We start from the raw sequence: 18305 nt of genomic DNA on the forward strand, positions 1-18305 counted from the left end.
GGGATGCCCGTTCCATTCCCAAGTCAAGCCGACGACCACCCACCCACCAACGGCCAGAGATGCGGAATCCACCACCTATAGAGAAACGTGGCATCGTTTTTACCGTACATCTTGAAAGCGTGTCGGAGAGGGAGGGCAATAATGGTAATTCAATCAGTCTGTTCTTTTATTGGCGTGGTGGAGCAGGACAGCGATGCCACGTGCTTAGATATATGTGGCCAGTGGCATTTTTTGGGATTGTTTATTTTACTTGATTTTCTATATCTACAACAAAAATGCTTTTAGAAACAATTTCGAAAAAATCATTTTCTTTAGTCATGTTTCTATTACTTTTCGTCATTGTACAGCTGGACCTGGTAAGATGCTAGTCGGTAGGTGAGCTCACCTGCGGTTACTCCAACGCGCCTTAAATCGACGGCAATTTCAGCAAGGCCGAACACTCTCAGATTTCGCCTTCCTTCCGGCTTTCCTGCGCGCTTGACTTTCCAGTTTCCAAGATCGGAGCCCCGTTCTACTCTGGGTCAGTCTTCTACCTCCCTCTCTCGGATCCGGTTTGTGGAAATCTTCTTTATAAATTCTTACTTTGATTTCTAGTTCATCGTCTTTGATTCTCAAGGAATCGGTTATCATCGAAATTTTGAGTGATTATTTGGGACTTTGATGTTCTTTTTCCGAACCAGTTGATCTTCGTTATTTCGGTATCGGATATCGAGTTGATCGGTGCAAGTTGTTGAACAGTGGCAGTTAAAGCCCTAGAAACATTGTTGGCTTCCAAATCTCCGCAATCACTAATTTTATTTTTCCTGTTCTGGTCTCAATTCGGTTACTATTGTTTGGTCTATTTTTCACGTTACTCAAATAATGGAAGGATTGGTAGTATGTGCTGAAAGTTGTTTTGCTAAAACTGGATGATAATGCAGGTCATATACCTCTGTATGTTCAAGTCGCATATGTCATATTTTTCACATTAGGATCTTCTCATTGATATATATATGAACAATAAAGAAAAATAGTCATTTCGAAACAAATCTGTGAGTTGAGTAATATTTTGTTTGTTGTTTCGTGTATGTCCTTTACATTAAGGAGTTTGCTGCTACAGTCTATTATTGCCCATATAGTTTTACTTTTATCTTTCAGATAAACTAGAAATAAGTCTATATTATTTATTTAATGGAATTTCAAATCTGCCCAGGAGACAGTTCATTAAAATTCTGTGATTTTTTTATATTTCATATTCTTTTAAAAAGTTAGTAATTTGTATGGTAAAGCAACATCATATGCATTGTTGTGAATAATACTTTTGATTTGATTGGTAAAAGGAAATTGGAGGATCTTTTACATTTATTTCTTTGCAAAATTAACAATATTGTTCTACCATCAGAGAAAAAGATTATGATTTTTTAACTACCTTAGTAGTTGTTCACTTGCTGCTGTGGCTATTTACTGTGGTTGTTGCCAAGTACAATATTACAGTTTGAATTAAATATTTATTTAGCTTATTTTTTGGAATATTTTCATATTTGTTTTCAATAAAGTTGCAAGCTAGATTGCTGCATTATCTAATACACTCATTTTGATTAATCTTGTTGCATTTTATTCCTTTCATACTTTGCCTACATAAATGATATACTTCCCAATCCAACCTATATGCATTCTGGTGACTTTTGTTTATTTTACAAACTTAATGAATAATGTTTACTGGATTTTTTTTTTTCTTTTGTAAACAGGTTTTCTTAGTTACAACTTACAAGTCTGGTAGCATCATCGCAAGCGCTCTTAAAAAACACAAAATGTCGTGCTTTGGATGTTGCGAAGAGAATGATAATAATCGAACTGCTGCCAGTGGTGGTCCTTATGTTGCAAGCCATTCCGCTGGTAAGGATACCTAAAATGGCCACTAGAGTTTTTTTATTCCAAATTAAGTCTTCTTCCATTTCAACTGGATGACTAAATCTATTTTAGAGGTATCATTAGCAATTTTTCAGTTCTAATGAATATGGATACCTATTTTGCAGGAAATGATGGAGCCTATCTTTCTGCCAATACTCCTTCTAAGGGTGCCCAAACTGTTAAACCGCAACCTATTGCAGTCCCAGCTATTCCTGTTGACGAGATAAGGGAGATCACAAAAAATTTTGGTGATGAAGCTTTGATTGGGGAGGGTTCATTTGGTAGAGTGTATTTTGGTGTCCTAAAGAATGAGAGAAGCACAGCTGTAAAAAAATTAGATTCAAGCAAGCAGCCAGACCAAGAGTTTTTGGCACAGGTTTTAGTCATACTTAGTTTAACCTTATTAGTTGGGGTGTCATGCTCATATGAACAATTTTATAGGTTTCCATGGTGTCACGGCTGAAGCATGAGAATGTCGTGGAGTTGGTTGGTTACAGTGTTGAAGGAAATCTCCGTCTGTTAGCATATGAGTTTGCTACAATGGGGTCTCTCCATGACATTCTTCATGGTATGAACTTTTCTTAGGCAAACTTATCCATTATTGCAACCATGTTATTACAATGGCACACTGATTAAAATCAAGTATTAGAAAACATATACAAACAATATATGATTCGTCACTTGACTGCATCGTTTATATAAAGGACACGAACACATGTGGACATATATGTCACCAAAATATTTAAACCACTCAACTGCATAGTTTATATAAGGAACACAGATACATGTGGACATCTATTGCGTCAAAATTTTAAAGTTAATTATGTTGATGAAAGTATGTGGCAATGTGTATGAAAATATTTAAGCGTACATCAGTTACAAAACATATCCTATGATAAAACCTAAGTAATCCGTTTAAAATAAATTTTCACATCTACCACCCTTATGTCATTTTAATCAAGCTAAGTAAACTAGAACTTTTCACATCTATCACGTAGCACACTAAAAATCAACATACTGTCTCAGGCAGTTTAAGATTCCCCTTTTTCATTAAGGAGAGCCTCATCCTTTGCCTTTGTCAATTGTTATTTGACAACTTGTAATTTTTGCAATGGATCTTAAGCAATACTATTTTGCCACATGATAATATCCATAACAATGTTTAATACAAACTGAACCTAAGTTCATCAATTAAACAGAGGGAACCATGTGGTGTTCTTTCCTTTGTATGCTTATTGAACAGGTAAATGTTCGGCTTAAGTTAATGTCAGGGATTGAAGATAAGTGGCTAAGTTGCTTTTTCATGGGAGCAGGACTGCTGGCTTTTGTCTATATTTCTCACCAACATGTACAACCTGTGAAGTACAAAGAAATGTGCTCATTAAAGAATTTAGTAGAATTATTCAAGGAACACAGAAAACTATAATTAATTAAATGTTATTCTGAATTTGTTTTCTAATCTCCTAGTACAACCAATTGTGTGTGGCCCATCTCATGATCATTCCAACTGTTGAAGATGTTTATCATTTATATGTCACATTAAATCCTTCTTTCTCCGTGATGGATAGTAAAACATCTATATGGTCAGATAGTCCAAAATCATTTATGTTTATTTTACTCCTGAACTAAATGATAAAATAGATACGCAGAGTGAAGCAATAGATGAGATTTTATCATCATTATGTTGATGCTCTATTCGATGATTTCATGTATCAAGCTTGCCTTGAGAGTTCTAAAGTGACAATGGATTCAGAAGATTAGCACTTCAAGTAATTTATTTAAAAGTAGTAAACAGTGATGTCTATAATTATGCACAGGACGAAAAGGAGTTAAAGGAGCACAACCAGGACCAGTGTTGTCATGGCTCCAAAGAGTTAAAATTGCTGTCGGAGCAGCAAAAGGATTGGAATACCTGCATGAGAAAGCCCAGCCTCATATCATTCATCGTGATATAAAGTCAAGTAATGTTTTACTCTTTGATGATGATGTTGCAAAAATAGCTGATTTTGACCTATCAAATCAAGCTCCTGACATGGCTGCTAGACTTCATTCTACCAGAGTTCTGGGAACTTTTGGATATCATGCACCAGAGTAAGTTTTTGTTAACGTATCATGCCAATTTTAGCACTAGAACCAATGTGCACCTGCATTGTATTTGTTTTCCATGCAATATGACTTGAGCTTTTTGTTGGAGCCTGCAGGTATGCAATGACTGGTCAACTTAGCTCTAAAAGTGACGTGTACAGTTTTGGTGTTGTTCTATTAGAGCTCTTGACTGGTCGTAAACCTGTGGATCATACATTACCGAGAGGACAACAAAGTCTTGTCACTTGGGTAAAGTGATTAGCCCTTTGACTTATTTCACTTTAATCGATTGGAGTGATGATGTTTGCAGCATCATAAAGACGTGGCAACAACATTTTGCAGCTTACCTTTTTTTGGAATATTGAAAATATACAGGCAACACCAAGGCTCAGCGAAGACAAAGTAAGGCAATGCATTGACTCAAGGCTAAATGGAGAGTATCCACCCAAAGCAGTTGCCAAGGTAATCATCCTATACTCCATTAGTGATCTGGTCAAATTGTGAGTTCTTTCAATCTCAACCTGAGTTCAATTTTCACATTAGGTCTTGTTTTCTAGAAAGCTTGGTAATCTAGAGCTAATTTTGTGTCTGTAGATGAGCTCAAACTTGAAGTAAAGAATTAAAATTTTCATTCATAACCTTATCAAATATGTAATGTAAACCTTTCTATAAACAAGTAAATCTAGGTCTTAGAACTTGTTCATGGGTGTTTTCCCATCAATAGTATATCTACGATCATACCAAATTTGATAAGAAAAAAATATCTAGTTTAAATTTTTGCTAATGATATGAAAATGTACGATATTTTACCCACTGTCTTAGGTATATATTTAATTTTTTTATAGTAAATCTTCAATTGCATTTTTAAACGACCCCCCTCTATAAGCACTAAATTATTGATAATCCATCAAAAAAATGAGCGAAATTTATTCATGCCTCTATATAGCCTACGTCATAAAATACTAAAACAAACAATAGGAGCTTGTAGGTGGACATAAAACACAGTGGGGAATGCATGAGTTTTAAGGCTTAAAAAGCACATGAAAGCAGGCAATAAACAATTAAGTTACTCCATAATCCATATATAGTATGTTGTGTATATGTGTCCCTCTTTTTAGAAAAGAAATAGTATTAATTTTATATTAATAGTTATATTAGCAATAATGTATAATGCATCTAAAAATGTTTTTATACATAAATTACATATTATATGAAGATAATCTACCTAATTTATTAATGAAAATAAAAAAATTATTATTTACTAGACAATCAAATGGATTCCCTAAGAAATTCATAACGCTGTACAAAAATGAATCTAATCAAATATCTTTAATATAAAACATAATATTCAAATATCCATGTTAACCAACTAACACAACCTATAGTTAAGAAATATGTATATGTTCATGATTTCATCATGAAGGTAAAAATGGTCATCTGTGTGTTTTAATCATCAGGAAGGTCAAAACAAAGTTATCGACAACTACTTCAGAAACAATTGCTTGTTTATCAAGCTATTTTTTAGAAAATGGTATTTAAACCCATCTCACCTACATCCATATGCATTTTATAAACCTCAGTTGAATTTTTAGGCCAAGAAGGGGAGCCTTGGCGTAACGGTAAAGTTGTTGTCATGTAATCAAAAGATCACGGGTTCGAATCCTGAAAACAACCTCTTGCAAAAAGTAGGGTAAGACCGCGTACAATGAATCCTTCCCCGGGGCCCCGCATGGTGGGAGCTTCGTGCACCGGACTGTCCTTTGTTTTTAGTTGAATTTTTAGGCCAAACAACTTTTTGGCGATTGTCTGCAATTATATCCCGTCAGTCATGAATAATCTTTGTAACTTTTAGCCATCTTCTAAGATTCCAGTAGCTTTCTTGTAAGATTCGTTTGGCATTGGGATCTTGTTTGTGTCATAAGGTTTGATAGGAAATATGCATAATCTATATTTGGTTATCATAGATACTTGATAGATATGATTCAATTGGTCTAAATAAATTTTAATGCTACCTGTGTAGACGTAATCAATTAACTTTAAAGTTGAATATTAAGAGTGATAGTTAAGAGTTCTAGGATTCGTATAGTCAATTTTTAAATGTAGTAGATTCTAAATAGTCGTCACTAATACAAGGAAACAATACAATGATGATTTCTTAATTGTGTTCAACAGTTTGCTGCGGTGGCTGCATTGTGCGTGCAATACGAAGCTGATTTTCGGCCAAACATGAGCATTGTCGTTAAAGCTTTACAACCGCTGCTGAATACTCGGTCTGGCCACCCCGGTGAAGGCCCCGGAATGTGAACCCTGATATGATTCATTGGCTCAGATTATGTGTGCAGAGTTAAGTGCAGTCCTAACCTGTAGATTATATATATCACCATTGGTTTCAAATGATCAATTATTTCAAACCTCTGCCCTCTAGCTTTGAATATCCTTTGAATTCAAACGTGCACCTCTAAGTTTGATCTCGATTTGCCACAATATGGGAAGGATTGTTTCACAACTTGTATCTTGCTTTCTTTGTTCTGAATGCATTTGTAAAATGCGATTCGATTTTGAAGAGATTAGGAATTGGTGGATAACAAACTCATGGATTTCTTCATTCCAAATGTTAATCGCAACAGACAAAAATATAATTCGTAAGGCACCATGCTACTACTCTTATTAACGGTACAATTTAATGTTAATCCCAAACGTGTAAATATGAGTACTATGCATATTTTCAACTTTTACCATTTAAACGACTACAAAACACACATTCCTAAAACAATCTTAAATCTATCACTCGCAAGATAACAACTTTGAAAAAACAAAAAATGAACACAGGCAAAGTAGATGCCCTCTAAAGTCTAATCAACATATCATTAAAATGAAATTAATATATGTTGAGCATCATCTGAACTTTAGTTGTCCCTCCTATCATTTATCTGCTTGTCTCTTGTTCCTTTGGATTTAGAATCAGGATTGGGATTTATCAAAATCTTCCAGTTTTGTTTCAGTATCTCCTTTCGCAACTTGATTGCGCAGTCTTTGGTCCTGTAAAATGAATTTGTTAGATATGAAGTATCTACAACGGCATGCACAGTCCAAGATCACAAAGGTAAACAATGTTACTCAAACTCATACTAGTATCATAGATAGTTGTAGATCCAAGTGCCATTTACAAACTTGATTCAATTTCAACAGAAAGTAGTAAAGATGATTTTCAAGCTACAGAACTTAACCCGCATCGAGTCTTGTGTAGGCAAATGCCATTAGTATAGTAGTACAAGATAACTAGATTTAGATGTTCGTGTTTTCAACAGATTTGGCTATGAAATTCCTTGAACGTATGCTTGTGTTTTAGATTTGCATAATTCCAGATTTAGATTATAGTTCAAAACCTTTGCAACTCCAGACTTGTTAACGATCAGAAAGGTTACATAAATTTTAGGACTGAATATCTTCTTTTTGTGAGTTAGAAGGCCCTATCACATAGCAATATGTTCTGAACTTTTAGCCCCATCATATAGGGAATGAAAAACAAGAAGGGTTGAAGGTTTTGACAGAGTTATTAATATTGTGCACAAGGAATAGATCGTGCAGAAAATGCAGTTGACATTCAAAATGTTTAGCATAAATAGAAATTTCTATCTTGAACTATCACAGCATCTTGTTGGATCGAATATAAGTACTTGTTACTTCATCCATAAGCAGATTTAGACTAGTGATTTCCATAACCCAGATTTTATATGCTGTTAACTCGTTAATTGTTATATTCCAGTATGATCATGGTTGTGCGTCAGCCTAGCCTTTCAAAGATCATAATTAAATACAAATGAACTTGGAAGCCTACTAGTCTCTTTTTATCGACTATTTATATTATTTATGACTGAATTAGGAGATTAAAAAGTGAACCTCGCATGATTTATGGTTATCAGGTTCCAGCATTTGAACAACCTGCCCCATTGTTGGTCTCTTCTCTGAATCAAGTTCAACACACCTCAATGCTACTAAAAGGGCTTTTTTCAGAGCCTTAGAAGTTGGCCTAGTCACTATGGTTGGATCTCCCACTTCTTCAGAACGGCGGTTGGCAATCATCCATTTAAGCCAGTCAACAAGATGTACCTGCAATCATAACAGGAAAATATATTAGTCAGATGTGGAAGGTTCACGAATTTGCTGAACTAACATTTTTTTTTTTTTTGCATAAAATACATAGCAACTCATATTATGTTCAACTCTTTCGCAATTATCATATCAATACAGGCGACAGATATTAACAATCAAACTCAAAGTTGAAAGTTGATGCAGTGAGATTCTTAATGTGGATTAACATATGATAACAATTAACTGTACTCGAAGTGTCTAACTTGGACAAAATTTATGTTATTGCAGTTTCCTTCCAATGCTTTACACGTAGATCAAAATGAATTTTCCTAAGATTTTGAGTGATTGAATCACAATTTTATACTATTACAGACACAGAATTCCAGTCAGAAATAGGAAGACTTGTTATTCTACTTCTCCAGATGGCAAAACCTGAACAATAAGAATCTTTGAGATATACTACCATAGGAAAAGTAAATCAGGCAGTGTTTATTAAATTTACCAGATCTGAAAAGCTTATTAGTAAGGATAAACCATGGTAGTATTTCAAGTTGAACAAGTGCATGTAAATATGAGATATCATGATTTCCTAAGAAAAATTAGGTTAGCAGCTTCCAGTATCAGAAAACCAATTCTGAACAGGAACTAGAGTTTTCATCATGTCGTGCATGTTGTTTAGGCAGCCTTCGGCATCTTGGAAAACAGAGTTGAGGCCTATAATTGGCACAAATCCATTCATTCTATTTGGTTGGCATGGAAAAGAAAAGGTTTAACGCAACCAGATAGTAGTTATTGAAATCGTTCAGAAAATATTTCAAGGTTACATAAGCACAGCCGAATGATGCTGTTTTGGATTGCTTATTTAAAGGAAAAATATTATTACTAGCTAAGATCAGTACTCTACCTCATCAGGAGGATGTTGATAGTTAATTGGGTCCCTCCCAGTAATGGCCTCCAGGAGAAGAACACCAAAACTGTATACATCGCTCTTTTCATTTAGACATCCAGAATTTGCATATTCTGGTGCAACATACCTGCATGTAAGAGATAAATGACAGTAAATAACATTGCTGTTTTCCGTTGCCTTCAAATTAAATAAGTTCATAAATATTTAGCAAATATAAACAGTTTGCCATTTCAGATAGAGCATTTACCCAAAAGTGCCCATAACACGGGTAGTGATATGGCTTTTCTCAGCACCCAACAACTTTGCTAAGCCAAAATCAGATATTTTGGCATTAAAGTCCTCGTCTATCAATATGTTACTGGACTTAATATCCCGATGGACGACTTTTGGTTCAACAGCCTCATGTAAATAGGCAAGCCTGTAAATGTACATAAAGGTTTAAAACCCACAAAACATGAAATAGTCTCTCCCATTAAGTAGATATGCTAAAGTATAAAGTTACACCTAAAGAAGTTAAGAGGTTGAATTAGTAAAAACACACGAGAGTTTTTAAGTTTTAAATATAATCAGAAAGTAAACTTCATATTACAAACATATGTATATGAGCATGCTGATTTTAGTAAAGTGTCATGATTTGCCAAAGAATCTCAATCTGTAAACCATGTCCTTTGACTTAAGCATGTGCAAATTGGGAAAAATGCGAGAGCAATCTTCAGATGATTTACTTACGCTTTAGCTGTTCCCAAGATAATCTTCATACGAAGATCCCAAGTAAGAGAACCCTTCTGTCCTACAGCCCCGTGAAGCCACTGTTCAAGATTCCCATTATTGGCATACTCATAAACCAGCATCCTGATAAAGGACGAGAACTATGAGGAATATACATCAGATACAGATAGAAAAGATTCATTATTTTGCACAATAATCTAAAGTTAGTTCGAAGCTTTGGTTTGATCCAAAAAGCTATCTCAAAGAAAATGCATTTGGTTTGATCCACTATTGTTGTAGCAACTTGTCGGTGTTTAAGTGAATGATGAACCTTTGAGTGCCTTCCACACAGAATCCAAGGAGCCGAACTAGGTTCTTGTGGCGAACATGACCAATTGCTTCAATTTCCACCCTAAATTCTTTTTCTGCTTGGCCACTGAAACCCACAATACCACAAAACTCCATAAGGAATGAAAATGCAAGGCAATATTTAACCTAACTGTATAGAAATATCGCACATGTATGTAGTCTACATGAACTTACAAATTGTTAAGGAGTCTCTTGATTGCTACTGGAGTTCCGTTGATCAGCTTCCCACGATAAACAACTCCATAACCACCCTCACCAATAACATTATCCTTCGAAAACCAATTCGTCGCAATTCCTAAGTCCCTTGTGGTAAACCAATGACCCCAACCAAGGAGAGAAGACTCTGGAATGCTTGATAATTGTGGAGCAGCAGCAGGGTTAGAAGAATGCTGTCTGTTTACCATAAAGTTTGCTGTCCTTATTTCAATACACTTGGAGTTAGTATGTTTCTGGACATAATGGAAAGAGTTGAAATTGATATTGTTTTCACCTTGTTCCAGTTTTCCAAAGTTCACACCCATGTTGGAACCATTGTCACTAGAGCCAGCATAGCCTTTAAGAAGAACAGAATCATTTTTTATAGGCTTCTCAACTGGGACTTCCTCGATGTCCCTCGTAAATGCAGGAATCTCAGTGGTGGGAAGATAACCAGAAGGACTTCTATATCTTCTTCTGTTCTGGCAACAGAGACGCATCATCAACAACGAGAGTGCACATAACAGGACAGCTCCAAAGCTAATACCAATTATCTGCCACACTCTAAGACCAAAAGGGCTAATTTTTCCAGATAGATGATCAGAAAGAGAAGGATTGGACGATGACATGTTTCTGATGGCACGGAATCTGCAAGAATCAAACGTCAAGATCAAACTAACTAAAATCATGAATATGGAGCAATCGTGGAAACTCAATAAAATAGGGTCACAATTCAAGAAAACAACTACGCCAGAAGCAACAGTAACTTCAAGTGCCCAAATCATGTCGAAATGCCAAATTTTCCCTCAATAACATCAAAACATTAGAATTTCAAAGGAGACACAGCAAGCGACGGCAATGACGAAAATCAATCTGAAAGCAAGAAATCAGGCGTTCATAATCCAACGAATGAATCGGAAAACATTCATCGGAACATGACGATCAATCAGAAACCCTAATTTGGCAGTCACCCTACCTCCAAAAATCCTACTTTCACGGACGTACCTCCTTCAATCGTCTCCCTTCGCCTCACCCGCTTATACCTCTGCCGCCGCTGGACCCCATACGGCACGGGCGAAGCTACAAGAAGTCTTCCGGGGGACAGGACGGAGATCACGTCGCACGGTAGACAGTGGTTAGCTTCCTATTCCCCCCGGTTGGTGAGTCGGCGATGGGTCCTCTTGGAGTCGCAGCAGCTGCTTGACGCATTGTCGGCAGAGACAGCAACATCTACCGTATAAAAAAAAGGGAGGAGCGGCGTTGTCTCACCTTCTTCTGGACCTCCTCCGCCTTTTCCTCTTCGTGGTAATTTGACATGGGAGTTGGATTTGGAGGGCACTAGGCAGTAGTGAACAACAAAAGGAAGAAGCGGGGGTTCTAAACAAGTAATAATAATATAATAACAATGATAATATAAATTGTGTTATAGTAAAAATTCTAATACAATATTATTATAGTATGATAGCTGTTAAGTAACTGTTATAATTGTTATAAAGTGATTTTGATCCGGTTGGTAAAGAATATATTTTGATATAATAATGTTTAAAATTTTGAATCGAGAGTTCATAATTTTAGAATAAAATTTAATTATAATGTGTAACAGCTACTCTATAATCAGTACAATATAAAAAATTATCTATCTTACCCAAAATAAATCATAAACTCATCCACACTATAACAACTACTAAATAACTTATAGTCTTCTACACGTTTAAAAGTCACTTAATAATTTTTATACATTATAACAAATACTGATAACTATTATCATGTAACTAGAACAAAAATTGTTTTCAAAATAAGAGTTCTTTTGATTTTTATTTTTCTTAAAATGCCTTTAGAGCATCACTTTTTCCCATTGTGGAGCTCTGACGTGGCCATGGGAAGGAACTCCCTTCCATTATTTCCCTTCTATGAAAGAGCAGCTCTGTGTTCTCTTTTTCCTTTATTTTTTTTATTTATGTCTAAAACAATAATATATATATATATATATATATATATATATATATATATATATATATAAAAAGTAAATGTCACATTTTAGTCGTTTAATAATGGCCATTTTTTTTAAGCAGTTGTTCAACAATTATTTTTTATTTTTTATTTAAAAAATTATCTATAAATATATTTCTAATCTTTCATTCTTCCTATAATTTTCTCAATTCTCTATTTCTTTCAACTATGAAAATATCTTGATTTATTTCAAATGACTGAAAATCTAGATCGATCTATATTTGTGAATTCTGGATAAATAAATTGATAGAAGATGCGGAGGACATAAATGAACAAAGAATGTTCCAACTATATGAGCAACGACAAACGGTATATCAAAGAGCTCAAAGTTCTTCATATAGAAGACAAAAGAGAATGTATTTGAATCGAGATTGTGAAGTCGGACATACTCGTATTTTCAATGATTACTTCTCTGAGGAGCCAGTATATCCTGATGATATTTCGACGTCGATTCCAAATGCAAAGAGAGTTATTCCTTTGTATAGTCGATGCCTTGAAAAATCATTCAGAATATTTTCAATGGAAAGTTAATGAGATGGGAAAAAAATATTTGTCGCAATTTCAAAAATGCAGAGCTATCCGTCAATTAGAGTATGGAGTCCTTGCTAATCATTTCGATGTGTACCTACGAATTACTGAAACAGTAGTCATCTAATGCTTATTCAACTTTTGTTGATGTGCGATTGAAGTGTTAGAGGCCAATATTTGAGAAGACTTGATATTGTTGATATCCAATACTTACTTGAAATGCATGAGCAAAGACACAGCTTCTCTGGTATGTTGGGTCGTCTTGATTGTATGTATTTGTTGGTCCCTTTGGAGGCCGGCAAGAGGGGAGGGGTGAATTGCCCTACAAAATAAAACCAAAAACCCTTCTCGGATATTCAACTAATCTTAAAAGAACTTGTAATTAAAAAGGCAGAGACTAATTAAAACAGAAAATAGACACAGAGGAATTACTTGGTTTGCAATCAGAGGATTGCTAATCCAAGGCAAAGAAGGCGCACTAATTGATTCTCCTCTGGGCGGAGTAGCCTCTTACAGCGTTGAAAGCACAGAAAGAAATAACACAAATGAAAGCACTGGATTACAAGTAGTTCGTTCTTCATTGATGATTGCTTCTGGACCAAGGCTATATTTATAGTCTTGGTCCGGGCGCCTGGAAGGGTTCCGGGAGCCCTAGGGGGGATAAATTTTATCCCCCAACGGTCGGATCGAGTCAAAACTCGATCCTGTTGAAAAGTCGATTCCGGGCGCCCGGAGCCCTAAGGTCAACTTAAATTGACTTTTCGACTCCGGTTCTGCTCGTCTCGATCCAGCTCATCTCGGTCCGGGTCTGTTCGCTCCGGCTCCGTTTGCTTGGGTGATCTCGGCCTTCCGGAATAGGGCTCACCCGAACCCATGTTCCGGCCTTCTCCTCGAGCAGCCTTCCTTCCCGGTTTCTCGTCCCTCGAACGCCGCGCACGTTCTTCTCGTCCGCCGGTGTACTCTTCCGCGGTCACCTCGTCCCTCGGACGCACCGAGCCCGTCGGCTCTCTCCCCGTGCCGTCCTTCTCGCTAGCCGCGTCTTCCGCTCGACTTCCTGTGTTCCTAAGCTCCTGCACACTTAGACACAAGGGTTAAGCAACGCAGGACCTACCTTAACTTGTTTGATCACATCAAAACACCTCGGGGTTCCAACAATCTCCCCCTTTTTGATGTGAGCAACCCAAGTTAAGCTAGGGTAAAACAGATGCAATAAAAACAATTTATTTGCAATTAAGTCCAAAGATATTTCATAAAAAAAATTTATATACCTCCCCCTTTGATCACATTAAAAATAGCGGTTCTTTAAACAAGTCTAAGGTAAACAAAATTTTAAGTGAATTTTCATAAAAAAAATTCTAAGGCAATTAATATTAATTTGTAAGGCAATGTTTCAAAAGAGAATATCTAGTTTTTTTAAAAAAAATTCTAAGTCAATATTCAGAAAAAATTTTAAGTTATTTTTTATAAAAGATTTCTAAGGCGATTTTAAAAAAAAAAATGTATAAGACAATATTCATAGAAAAATTTCTAAGTTAATTAAAAAATATCTAAGTCAATAATTTCCAGAAATTTTCTAAAAAAAAAAATTATTTTCCAAAAAAAATTATTATTATATAAATCAATTTTAAGTATTTTCTAACACAAATTGAATAACTCTTTTAAAGCATTAGGTAAATTAAATTAATGCTTTTTCAGTTAGTCAATTAAACTTTTCATTTCGATACTTGGCTTCCAGGTCGTGGCGAGGCACTAGGCCTTCTTGGTTATTGGAGCAACAACCACTTCCTTAGACAAAGCCTCATAATGAAATTAGTCGTTTAATTTCCTTGCTGAAAATGCTAAGTCTAATTTTAAATTAAACAAGTTTTTGGAACCCAGTAGAGGTTCCTACCTACAGGGTTAACCAAGTATTTCCTAGGTACATAGATTTTTGATATATTTCTAATTTGACTTTGATGAAATCTATAATACCAATTTAAACCTCTATAATTTCTAAAAGTAGAAAGATTTGAACTTTTATATTTTTTCAATCTTTCTATTTCTTCTTTAAGTTTTTCATTTTCAATTTTCAATTTATCAAAATCCTCTATAAGACATGATTTTGCTAAAATTCTTTTTGTTTCCAAAATTTCATTTTTTAATTTGATATTTTCATTTTCTAATTTATACATGGATTTAGTCATAACTTTAATACCAAAGTAAAGTTCATCAGGAGGTAAGAGGCATACCTCACTTACCATATCAGACTTGAAGCCTGAATCTCCCCCCGCTTCGCTACTTCCATCTGAGGTCGCTCCCCCTTCATCAATGCTGGGTTCTGATGTACTTTGTCCTTCGTAGCTTGCCATCAGTGCTATCCCGGCATATTCTTGAGCTTCTGATTCGGATGAAGAAGTGTCGTCCCAAGTTGCTTTTAGGTTGTGTTTCTTAGGTGCCTTCATTTTGACCTTCTTGAGTTCTGGGCACTCTTCCCTTAGGTGTCCGTCCTTCTGACACTGGTAGCACCGTACCTTTCTTCTACCTTTTTGATTCTTTTGATTCTGCATTTTAAATTTATTAGATCTAAAAAACTTTTTAAAATTTCTTACCATGTATGCTTCTTGATCGTCTTCGGAGTCTGACTCGAGTTCATCCTTCTGGGTTGCGTTCAGCGCCATAGTCTGAGTTGTATCCTTTGTCGTTCCTGCACACCTGGTTTCATGCAATTCAAGAGTAGAAAACAGCTCTTCTAAAGTACTTACCTCCAGGTCTTTTGAGATGTAGTAGGCGTCGACGATTGATGTCCACTCCGGAGTTCTTGGAAACGCGTTGAGCACGTAGCGTATAGTGTCCCGGTTTGTTACCGTTTCACCAAGGTTTTCGAGACAAGTAACTAGTTCTTTTACCTTCACATGTAGACCAGCTACTTTCTCACCTTTCTCCAGACGGATGTTCATCAGTTTGTTGTGGAGGATGTCCCTTTTAGCGAGCTTTGCTTCGGACCTGCCTTCGTGGAGTTCCAAGAACTTCTCCCAAAGTTCTTTAGCAGATAAATAGTTTCCGATGCGGTTGACCTCTTGAGGCGGTAACATGCTCAGCAGGTGATGTTCCGCACGGCTGTTTGCTACCGACTCATTCTGCTCCTTCTTTGTCCAATTGCTCTCTTCTTTTTCTTTTCCATCTTTATCTATTGGAGCTACAAAACCATATTTCATGATAAACCGAATTTCAAAATCTATTTTTAGGAATACCTCCATACGTCGCTTCCAGTCTGCGAAGTTCCCCTCGAATTTTGGTGGAACAATGCTTGGTCCGGCCATCTTTGTTGCTTCGATCGGCGGTTAGTCCTCCTGAAGCGCCTTGCTCTGATACCACTTGTTGGTCCCTTTGGAGGCCGGCAAGAGGGGAGGGGTGAATTGCCCTACAAAATAAAACCAAAAACCCTTCTCGGATATTCAACTAATCTTAAAAGAACTTGTAATTAAAAAGGCAGAGACTAATTAAAACAGAAAATAGACACTGAGGAATTACTTGGTTTGCAATCAGATGATTGCTAATCCAAGGCAAAGAAGGCGCACTAATTGATTCTCCTCTGGGCGGAGTAGCCTCTTACAGCGTTGAAAGCACAGAAAGAAATAACACAAATGAAAGCACTGGATTACAAGTAGTTCGTTCTTGATTGATGATTGCTTCTGGACCAAGGCTATATTTATAGTCTTGGTCCGGGTGCCTGGAAGGGTTCCGGGCGCCCTGGGGGGGATAAATTTTATCCCCCAACAGTCGGATCGAGTCAAAACTCGATCCTGTTGAAAAGTCGATTCCGGGCGCCCGGAGCCCTAAGGTCAACTTAAATTGACTTTTCGACTCCGGTTCTGCTCGTCTCGATCCAGCTCATCTCGGTCCGGGTCTGTTCGCTCCGGCTCCGTTTGCTTGGGTGATCTCGGCCTTCCGGAATAGGGCTCACCCGAACCCATGTTCCGGCCTTCTCCTCGAGCAGCCTTCCTTCCCGGTTTCTCGTCCCTCGAACGCCGCGCACGTTCTTCTCGTCCGCCGGTGTACTCTTCCGCGGTCACCTCGTCCCTCGGACGCACCGAGCCCGTCGTCTCTCTCCCCGTGCCGTCCTTCTCGTTAGCCGCGTCTTCCGCTCGACTTCCTGTGTTCCTAAGCTTCTGCACACTTAGACACAAGGGTTAAGCAACGCAGGACCTACCTTAACTTGTTTGATCACATCAAAACACCTCGGGGTTCCAACAGTATTAACAATGGAAAAATTACCCCGTCGCTTGAAAAGACCAGTTTACTTAGGGAGATCATGGCGTCTCAATAATTGTGCTTGAAGCAATCACATCTGCAAACTTATGGATATGGCACTCCTTTTTTGGGATTGTAGGGTCGTGTAATGCTATTAACGTGCATAACAAATCACATTTATTTAACAACGTCTTACCAGAAAATGCACTCGAGGTTAATTTTACAGTTAACAATACGCAATATACAAAAAGATATTATCTGACTGATGAGATCTATCCAGAACGGACTACTTTTGTTAAGAGCTTTCCATGCCCCTAAGATCCTAAGAGAAAAATGTTTAAGGAACGACAAGAGACCGTGAGAAATGATGTCAAGTAGGCATTTGGGATGCACCAATATCGATGGGTAATGATTGGAAGTCCAGGAAAATTTGGTATAAGGATAATTTGAAGGACATCATGTATACATGTATTATTTTGCACAACATAATTATTGAGAATGAGGGAGATGCAGTCAATGGGTCGGATGATGAAGGACATCACCCAAGAATTTCAAGAACATCTTTGGAGAAATTGTAAGCTACATGATAATCAATTGCATCATCAACTTCGAACCGACTTGGTTGAGCATAGATGGACACACTGTAATTGTAATTCATGAAAAAAAATAATTTATTAATTATGATATATTTAATTATCTTATGTTATGTTTAAATAATTTATAAGTATGAGGCCAAAGGATTTTTTTTTTTTTTTTTTTTTTTTTGATAGTTGAGAGGTGTATAAGATTTTTTTACTTTTATAAGAGCTTTCTAAAAGCAATCTAGAGTGAACTTCTACCACTATAACAATAAAAGAGCCTAGGGCTGTAAACAAGTCGAGACGAGTCGAGTCGAGTCGAGTTTTGGAGTGTTTAAGCTTGTTTGATAAAGTAACCAAGCCGAGCCGAGCCGAGCTTAAAATGAACCAAGCTTTTGAAATGAGTGTTCAAGCTTGTTTGAAGTTTGGCTTGAGCTTGGTTCATTTAGATGTTATCAACCTCTCAATTCAAGCTTGACTTGAGCTTGGTTCGAGCTTGGCTTGAGCTTGGTTCGAGCTTGGCTTGAGCTTGGTTCGAGCTTGGTTCGTTTAAATGTTACCAAGCTCTCAATTTAAATTTGTTTGATTGTTTGAAACTTTTAATTGTTTGATTGATTATTGAACTTGATAATTTAAATTTATTTATTTATTTTTTATTTATTTAGCATATTGAAAAGACTTTTATTAATGAATAAGGTTCGTGAACATTGTTC

The 18305-nt window shown here is 36.5% G+C and overlaps 2 protein-coding genes across 3 annotated transcripts; one reads left to right on the plus strand and one right to left on the minus strand.

Annotated features, from left to right (window-relative positions):
• Positions 1-369: 369 nt before the first annotated feature.
• On the plus strand, positions 370-8248 carry LOC121989076 (pto-interacting protein 1-like). 2 transcript variants are annotated; one of them, XR_006114163.1, is made up of 9 exons: positions 370-520; positions 1728-1875; positions 2016-2266; positions 2332-2458; positions 3708-3981; positions 4092-4224; positions 4351-4437; positions 6148-7078; positions 7899-8248. XR_006114163.1 is itself a non-coding variant. In XM_042542898.1 (9 exons), the coding sequence occupies exons 2-8, from the start codon at positions 1791-1793 to the stop codon at positions 6277-6279; spliced, it is 1089 nt and encodes a 362-aa protein (XP_042398832.1). In that variant the 5' UTR covers positions 370-520; positions 1728-1790; the 3' UTR covers positions 6280-6319; positions 7899-8248. The 2 variants fall into 2 exon arrangements, 1 of the variants encoding a protein (XP_042398832.1); XM_042542898.1 differs by having other exon boundaries at positions 6148-6319.
• On the minus strand, positions 6675-11594 carry LOC121989067 (probable receptor-like protein kinase At5g18500). Its single transcript, XM_042542887.1, has 8 exons — positions 11252-11594; positions 10226-10894; positions 10014-10118; positions 9704-9826; positions 9222-9392; positions 8972-9101; positions 7876-8085; positions 6675-7014 (listed from the first exon to the last, which is right to left on the minus strand). Exons 2-8 carry the CDS (start codon positions 10873-10875, stop codon positions 6937-6939), a joined length of 1467 nt encoding a protein of 488 aa, XP_042398821.1. The 5' UTR covers positions 10876-10894; positions 11252-11594; the 3' UTR covers positions 6675-6936.
• Positions 11595-18305: the final 6711 nt, after the last annotated feature.

The sequence above is a fragment of the Zingiber officinale genome, chromosome 1B (genome assembly GCF_018446385.1).
Source record: "Zingiber officinale cultivar Zhangliang chromosome 1B, Zo_v1.1, whole genome shotgun sequence".
NCBI classification, from domain to species: domain Eukaryota; kingdom Viridiplantae; phylum Streptophyta; class Magnoliopsida; order Zingiberales; family Zingiberaceae; genus Zingiber; species Zingiber officinale.